This window comes from Phytophthora infestans, genomic scaffold (genome assembly GCF_000142945.1).
Source record: "Phytophthora infestans T30-4 supercont1.2 genomic scaffold, whole genome shotgun sequence".
Taxonomy (NCBI): domain Eukaryota; phylum Oomycota; class Peronosporomycetes; order Peronosporales; family Peronosporaceae; genus Phytophthora; species Phytophthora infestans.
Window position 1 is genome coordinate 2,212,332 of NW_003303757.1, and position 9,180 is coordinate 2,221,511.

The window sequence follows — 9,180 nt, forward strand, 5'->3', positions numbered from 1 at the left end:
CAACGCTGATGTAGACGACGCGGAAGTGTTGTTCTAACTGGTCCTCTGACTGGTTGGAACGAGTGGAGCGGGACCGCTTCACTCATATTGTTGTTTGGGAACGAGTGAGTCTCAAGACACTGAACTGCATTTTGAATGTACATACTGGAACGCTACGGAAATGGACACTAGGAATGTGACATGGGGCATCAACGGAGCTCAAGACCCTTTGGCGGGGCGGTTATGCCCAGAATTGACAAAGTTGGAACGAGGAAACGTTGACACAAGAGACGAAAACGACTGGCTGGACTTCGAGGAACGATAAGGACTTGTAAAGCGAAGATTAAACGAATGTATTCGAGACGAAGAAGCAAGAAAAGGAACGAGGACTAAAAACGACCCCGAATAGGAGGCTTCTTCTTGGTGGCCTTCCCCTTGTCGGCCGAAACCTTCTTGGGAATGACCTTCTCATCGTCTTCCCCGTCGTCGTCCTCAGCCTTATTCTCCTCATCATCTTCTTCGTCGTCCTCCGGTTTGTACTCGTCGTCGTCGTCGTTCCCGGCTTCTTCGTCGTCGTCCTCTCCGTCGTCAGCATCATCTTCGGCACTCGGAGAGTCGGCAGTAGCTGAGGTCACGACCGTAGCCGTTGGAACGGCAGCTTTGGTCTCATCTTCATCTTCCTCTTCGAGATCCGACAATTCGGCGCGTCTGCGTTCCGTCTTAGTCGGCTTCCTGACTTCGGGGAGCTGATACGAGCCGCTCTCCAACTCGGTTGCAACTGTCAGCTGGGTTTGCTTCACCAGAGCGTTGTCGATAAGGGTCTTCCAAGGCTCGTCACTAGTGGACCCACCCACGTGTCACGAGGCGTCGCCGAAGACTGAAGATCAAGCCGAATGCGCGCCAAAGCCACCATGGAGAGTGGATTGGCCGGCTCGGCCGTAGGGATCAGTGCCTCGGTCGTCTCTAGCAGGACGCGGATACTCGAATACCCATACGCGTCAATCTGCACGGGCTCCAGAGCGTTGTCGATCGTAGCCTGGTATCGTTCCGGATCCTTGTCTTCGAGCGAAGTCAGCGTGTCCGCGAGAGGTCCGTCGTACTGCAGACACTTCTTGTTATCGCGACCCGGCTGGCCTCCCATCCAGAACATCAGCGGACACTTGTCGAGGAGCGTGAGGAATCCGTAGAAACCCCAGGTTTCAATGCACAAGCTGATGAAGGCTAAACGAGCCTGTACGGCACGCATCTTGGCCTTACGACGATTATTCTGTGCCGTCTCCGATGCCAGAGGTCGTAAAGGGCCCATTCCCAGAACGCCCGACGGTGAGACATCCAGAAACGCCAAAGACCTCGATAGATCGCGCCGAAACGAAGCGGGTTGTACCATTGCGGACGCCCTGTCCAAGGGTACGCGATGCACCAAGGCTTATTTCCGACCGCCTCCGCCTTTGCCAAGATGAAGTAAACGGCAGCCCTTACGGAGTCAGGAGCGTCGAGGTTCAAGTCGACCAACGCCTTGTACTCAGCAGAAGGACATGAGAAGACGTCGGCTTGTCAGGATTGTCGCTGCTCCGCAGTTTCTTGGACGTCTTGATTGGAGGGGGCCCGCTGCGAGTTTTCCGCTTACCGCGAACAGGCTTCTTCGCCGTCGAGGTGGAGGAGGTGGTGGAAGGATTAGCAGGTGCAGACGACTCGGGCGAGATTCCTGACTGGGACGGCGTCGCGACCACGGGACCGCGCAGTGCGATGGAGGGCCGACCTTCCAGGAGATCGTCGACTAACTGCTCCATGTGATCCAGACCAGTGGAGAGGCCGTTGCCGCCCAGGTGCGACTTCAAAGCGACCCAGAACTCCCGCTTGATGGTCGTAGCGTCGTCCCGTGGCGTTCCATGTTCGTCGTACTCCAGTGCCGCGTCAAAGAATTTCTTGAATCGCCAGCGCGACGGTGAGGCGCTTGGACATGCTGACAGCTGAGAAGTTGTAACTGGGAGGTGTTCTACGTGGAGATTGTTAGAAATTGAAGGATTCGTCGCATTGGCTCGGATGGTGGCTGACGGACGTTGGAAATCGCGACAGGGTGCAAAAATGGAACGAGATGAAAGGAAACGACTTGGGCGACACTGACGCCACTTGGGAAGGGGTGCCAACGGACGACGCCTGGAATGCCTTTCCTAACTGACTCAGTGCCAGTCTGAAATGATGGAAGTGCTGAAGAGTTGGTTTGATGGAGTGGAGGCGGCGACACCGGTCGTGACGTTCCCTGAGATCGAAACAGAAGCTATGGTGGTCTGCGCCGTAGCTGGGATTGTAGTGTGGGTGGTCACGACTCCCTTACGCAATGTGGGATGGGCTTTCAGTGCGAGCCTTGTGGACTGTGGCTCTACCGTCTGTTTCTTCTGGTATACTTGTAGTGACCAATTTGTCACTACCGTCCGTGGAGCCAACGCTCAAGAGCTGCACCCTAGGGAATATGCGTGCACTTTGGTCACGCTGATGTTCCTCGTTCCCATGGCTGTATTACGAAAGTATGATCCCCGCTTCGGCATTTTTGGACTGTTGTGTCTTAGATGGTGTGAGGCGTGGCACCACTCGGTTGTGTCTTCGTTCCAGATGTGATTTAACTTGTGTGGACATCATGTTGTCGGTATACTAAGGCGATAGCGGAGGCTACAGTTGCCTCAATCGATCGAGTGGGCGAGTACCTGGTTGATGACGTATGTCTAGTGGGACAGCTGTTATTGTCACTCGTGTTTTACCTGCCGAGAGTAGTTTATGAAGGCGTGGAAGGTGCCCTATGTGGTTGGATGGGTGTCGCTTTAGCTACCCTAGTGGTGAACGTGATACTGGAATTCTCTACCGCGAGTCTCGTTGGAAACGCGTTCGTCTTGGTACTGGGCTGTTATAGCCATGCTACGAGGTACTACTGGGCGTCGCGAGCGAAGGTAGTCGACGGCTCGGGAATTGAGGCCGCACAAAAAGGTTGGGCTAAGCTCGAAAGTCGAAAGGAGCTACGGGACAGGAGGGAGAGAGAGAGCTAGCCTCGACCATTTGCGTGCAGGTCCTATTGGTACAGCTTCGGTGGCACAGTAAAATTCGAATTCGACTCCGATTGGAGCGACGTCGATCGTTCCAGATCTGTCTGTCGACTCTGCGATCGGACCTGCTGGAAGGAATGAGGCTCGGCGAGAATTTCGAGCGGCAGTCGGGGATAAATGTCACGGTCTTCGGCTAGAGGAAGGACTCGCTATTCTGGACGACTGTCTACGGCAATTTAGCGAGCGGCGAAGGAAGAGTGTCAGGCCCGATCAGTCTCGTTCCCCGTCGCCGACTACCTCGTCCCTAGTCTAAAATGGAACGAAGGAGTCCAGACAGTGGTACGCTGACACCGTTTACGAACGACAACTAGAGGTACTGGTGCTGGTAGGAGGTACTTTGGTAAGTTAGAGGGCTGGTAAGAGAGCTCTCAGTCGTGAATTTCTTTCTTTTACGAGAAGTGCTCAAGAAAAACAAATAAGAAAACAAGTATATTTTACTCATCTATTACGTCTAAGTTCCTACGTCGGCTTTCACAAGATACACGACCCCGGCAAGAGAAGGAGACCGCGACAAAATAAATACCTACATGTTGTAAATGTTGCTGTCCAGAAAAGAAATAGTACCGGTGGCCGGAAAATATCAGCAAAAACTCAATTCTGCCCGCCTCCCCCAATAAAATGGGTGCCTAAAAAAACGGATCAAGTCCTCACCGTGTTTTGGTACACTTGTCCAGTTTTTCTGCTTCGAAATAAAGGTATCGTTTGGTGATTGGTGAAAAAGACTTGACTGAAATGGCTTCACTCGCGATGATAGGCTGAAGCAATCCGTGGAACAAAAAGGTTTTCTTTAAGATCGCAGTGCTTTTCACCTCGTACATGAACTCGGTCACGCTCGCCGCTGATCGAGTGGCAATCTGTATCCAACCGTCTCTGCAAATTGCAAGTGCGTCTGTGCGCAGCATCTAGTGCCAGTGGCGCTAACTGAAATTTGCAGTTTTAAACTTCATCTCTTTAATCTCGTCACGGGCGTCCAAATTCGCCTCCATTAGCTATTTAATAAGCGGTCGCGCGCCTGCCTTTCTGTCCGTGTGAGAAACGAAACCCCTCCCAGCTAGCGGCCCTTTCACTTAAAGTTTGAGAGCTCACCTCAAGATCCTCCACAGCGAGAATAGAAGACCCCCCCCCCAGTCACAGGTCACAACTTTCAGGGAGCCAACGACCGCGACCTCTGTTAGGCCCTCAGTGCCCAGAAGACAAACGAGTCGAGAGAATTGATTCGATTGCGAGCGCTTTCTGTATGACGCAAGCTAATTTACGAGGGGAGATCGAAGAGGCCCGCGTGGGTGCGCTGACGAGACTCAAGCAGAGCGCGACGGACGGACTGGAAGTTGACATGGCGGAACCTTCACGAGAAGCCGACGCCGAGTGGGGGCAAGTCTTTTCAGCAGGAGAGAGCACACGCAGTTTTGTGGAAGGTAGGTAGTGTGGGATGATAATGAAGCAGTGGGTTGTGTGTTAATTGTAATGCTTGGACAATAATTCTGCAGCCGAGGTGGTTTCTGCAATTGAGTATGACCGCTCAGGAGACTTTCTAGCTACGGGAAACAAAGGCGGACGCATCTCCATATACTGCCGTCACGGAAATCCAGCATCGGTTGTTTTTTTTGCCATGCTGTGTATTGTTTTTGCCCTGTTTTTCTAAAGGTATTTGACGTATAACAGAATCAATCCATGTACGGCGGAACAAGCGGCGACCCACAGTACCAATTGTACACTGAGTTCCAAAGCCACAACGCCGAGTTTGACTACCTTAAAAGTCTCGAGATCGAAGAGAAGATAAACCAAATTAAATGGTGCCGTCCGGCTGGCGGGTCCCGCTGCCTGCTGTCGACAAACGACAAGACCATCAAACTCTGGAAGATACACGAGCGTAGCGTTCATGAGGTCACGACGTACAATGAACAGGGTCTTGCACACATACCACGAGGACAGATAACTCCGGAACTTATTCGCCTGCCGCAAATACGCAATCGGGGCCAGGTTACAACAAGCTCAGCCAAGCGGGTGTACGCAAACGCACACACGTACCACATCAACTCGATTGCGATAAACAGCGACGGAGAGACGTTCATTTCGGCTGACGACCTACGCGTCAACCTGTGGAGTCTTGGTGTCTCTAATCAAAGTTTCAGTGAGTATTTTTAGGTAATAACTGGTGGCTGAAAAATGGCTAACAAGCGAATGTTCTGGGTCAGATATCGTTGACATTAAGCCTGCGAACATGGAAGAGCTAACCGAGGTCATAACAGCTGCAGATTTCCACCCAACACACTGCAATACGATGATGTATAGCACCAGTCGTGGCGCCATCAAGATGGGTGATATGCGGCAATCAGCTCTGTGTGACGCGTACTCACAAGGTTCGAAGAGTTTGTCATGCTAACTTTGCGAGATCGTGAGATACGTGCTTACGTAAGGGGGTGACATTGCAGTGTTTGAAGAGCAAGAAGATCCTGAAGCTCGCAGCTTCTTCTCTGAGATCATTGCGTCTATCTCAGATATCAAATTCTCTCCGGACGGTCGCTACATCATTGCACGCGACTTCCTCACGCTTAAAGTCTGGGACATCAACATGAACTCACGCCCAGTTCAAACGATCAATGTAAGTGCAGATAGAGTTCTGGTCGATGTTCTCACCCTCAAAAGACAGACTAGTGCACTGTGTTGACGTGTCCCCATTGCTTTTTGATAAAAGATCCACGAGCACCTGCGCCCGCGGTTGGGAGATCTGTACGAAAGCGATTGCATCTTCGATAAATTCGAGTGCGCGGTCAGCGGAGACGGCAACAACTTCATTACAGGCTCGTACAATAGCGAGTTCCATATTTATGACCGCTATGGGCGCGCCGACATCTCTATCACGCCACGTACCGCACGAGTGAGTCGCCGCCACTCCATGCCACAGCGAGGTATTGCTCAGCAGATTGCCGCGATGCCCACTCCAGGTGACCCGGACGCGTTGGATTTCTCCAAGAAGATCTTGCAGGCTAGCTGGCACCCATCACTGAACGAAGTTGCCGTATCCATCCGCAACAGCCTTTTTGTCTATGCGGCCTAGCAGCTTTGAGCATGACCCTGGGAGTGTTAATTGGTGAAACAGCTCCGTTGGTAAGAGAGTAGCATGCAAAAACAGCGGATAAACGGACAGTACAGAGTCCCCCTGAATAAGTGTAGCTTGTACTTCATATACCCCTTTATATCGGATTTCATGGATTGTAGTCATGTCAACTGAAAGTAAAAGTAGATCGGATATACTGAATGCTAGAGGTGTTCAGAGAACATATATTCAATTCTGCTGGTAAACATAAAGTTAAGATGAAATCGAGGTGTTTTGCCATCATTATCCACGGATGGGTCAGCATTCATTGATATTATCAATAAATACAAGGTTATTTAGTAGATTTGCGTAATTCATTCCAATTATCCGTTTGGAAAGATCACTTTCCGCAAGGTATAATTGTTTAAGAGCTCCCACCTAGCTCCAATCGCTGTATGGACTTTGGATATAAAATCCAGAGAATACTCCTTTTGTAAAAGGTGACCCTACCGTAAATCCTTATTTTAAGGGATACACCTGATCTGCAGTGAAGAAATGTGAAATGGATCTTTATAAGAGGGCGACACATACGATTACCAAGCTTAGCTTAGGGATGCTATAAAAGTGAAGGCATACTCGTTGCTTCTGATTAATTAGATGATGTATTTCTTAACAACGAGTATCCCATAACTAAGGTTTTACGGTAAGTGCCTGTAGGTAGACGAGTGGTCTGTTGGTACGTACCCCGAACTCTCGCTTAAGGTACGATCCACTCAACATCAGCGGCCCAATAACGTTGCATATACCACTTCACATTTCGAGCACGGCGCGAAAGCAGACACTTCATCACACATCTCGTCCAAGCAGAATCTAATTTGCACTCATACGCGCTACCATCGTATTGCACTTAAGTATGAACTCTACTGCTTTAGTATTTACGTTTGCACAATGTGATCGACCACTGCAGTAATCTCTGCAAAAAAAAAACAAATACGTTGGGGGTGTCTGATTAATTTGCATAGGGAATTCTCAGCGCTTTTGTGATTTGTCAAATCAACGGGTCATATTTCCTGTTAATGTACTTTCTGTTAAACGATCTTGACAAAATAGTCAGTAAGCTAACTAACTTTCATCTGAGTGATTCGTTAGAAACCCGTTTCGGATAAAAGTGAGAGTTTGAGTTTGACGTTTTGTTCGCGTTTTGTGATCAAGTTTGAATATCGAGAATATTGTGCTTTGTTTGCCGTAAGATCAGTTGGAATGGGGCTATTATCCGCATATTTATGATGGCGTTGGGATATAGAGGAATCACTATTAGACGATGTATCCATTAAAAGGTACAAGAAGTCCACGAACCAGGTGTTTCCTGCTGCTTGGCAGTGCGTATGTAGAGGTGTCACTGTTATCATTCTTGAGCCGGCGTTTACAGAACCGACGAATCAACACTTCGGTAACACTAAATAACAGCTCTGGATAGTGATTCTCTCGGATAGTAATAAATAATTAATTCCCAACGGTATACATGTATCGACAAACAGGAATGCCTGTAATCACTGATAATGTAATATCTGAGTGGCCGCTGCCCCGCGTACTTGTGTACGATTCGCCAGAGTCACGCTAGAGGACGAACAATGGAGCAGAAGCACACGCCCAGAACAGCGATTGGTTCGAGGCACACATGGTTCCCACCCATTTGACGATCTCTCTCTGCACTCCCTGTAGATAGACCGTCTGTATATGATTATTCATGTTAGTCCGATAAGCTTTCGGTCCAATGCATCATTATCTGTTTTACCTGAATCTGCACACTTGGTCTTCAGTCTTCAGTCTCGCTTTCTACGCTGCCCGATATCACAGATAATAGGGAAGAGGTCGGTTCATCCTCAGTTTGTAATTCTGCGGTCACCTCTCAGCCGGAGCGTACCGGTATTACAATTGGGGATATCACGTCTCTAGGATTTGGTTACAATTTTTAATAGATTTTGTCGCATGGTCAATGCACTTCCGAAAATATTACTTGATGTGTCGACGTCGTGGAAATGCGCTTAGGACTTTGACAAACAAAGTCTGAAGAAAGAAATGTCTGACAGAGTGGAACAACGTCAAATACGTTTCGACGTCGCATGGTCGATACACTTCCGAAAATAATTTTAAGTTACCGAGGATCGCTCTCGCGCGGTCACAGAGAAAGAAATTGCAGTCAGCGTTACTACGGTAGGGCTATGAAAAATTCTGAACCGCAGTCATCTAGCGTTAAAGCATACCAATTTTCGATGAAACTGCTCCGTTTTGTAATAGGATTTAGTAGCGAAAAACGAAACGATCAAAAACCGATAGAAATTAAAATTTGTGCTTTCGAGAACGATATTTTCGACTAATCACAAGCTCCGATGCAAAACCATTTTTGTTGTTGCTAATATGTCCTAAACTTCAAGTTTAGGTTAAAAAGGTATTACCGACGTTGACTGAAAAGAGGTTAAAATAAAAATCTTGAGGTACGCTTTCATGCCGCTCAAATAGGTGAATTGTAAGGCGTACTTTCGTATCCAAGCTATATTGAAACAAAATCTGCTATCTCTGCGTTATTAGATCACAAGCTAAGCGAAGCGGGCTCTTTACCCCTGATTAAGCCGAGCCGTAGTACATGTACGAGCGCCTCGCGGGTAAGGTTTCACTTTTGTAAATTTTGAGCAAATTCGAAACTCCGAATGGAAACTAAAAAAATAGATAATAACACTTTATTGCAAAGCTTATTCGCGCTTTGCTCGGCGGATAATATCTTTATTTGAATTACCGCTCTGTATTGACCGAGATCCAGTATGCTCGATTTAAAAATTAGACCAGCAGTTTTTACACAATGGACAGCTGAAATCTCAGTAAATAGGGCTTCGATCAGTACACCACAATTAGTCAGGGTATGACTAACTAGCGTGAACGGTGTTCATGTTGATATGAACCAAGTGTAGCGGATCATGCGACGATGTGTGCCACATGACGGAAGAGTCAGGCGGTGATCGGCAGAAAGAGTGTCACTCGGTCACGTCGGACTCGAGGGGCATGACGGACGAG

The 9,180-nt window shown here is 48.7% G+C and overlaps 1 protein-coding gene across 1 annotated transcript; it reads left to right on the forward strand.

Annotated features, from left to right (window-relative positions):
- Nucleotides 1-3,936: 3,936 nt before the first annotated feature.
- Nucleotides 3,937-6,278, forward strand: PITG_01504 (protein phosphatase PP2A regulatory subunit B; the record flags this gene model as incomplete). Its single annotated transcript, XM_002908117.1, has 6 exons — nucleotides 3,937-4,489; nucleotides 4,562-4,668; nucleotides 4,737-5,205; nucleotides 5,270-5,434; nucleotides 5,507-5,676; nucleotides 5,770-6,278. 6 exons carry the CDS (start codon nucleotides 4,312-4,314, stop codon nucleotides 6,130-6,132), a joined length of 1,452 nt encoding a protein of 483 aa, XP_002908163.1.
- Between the last annotated feature and the right edge of the window lie 2,902 nt (nucleotides 6,279-9,180).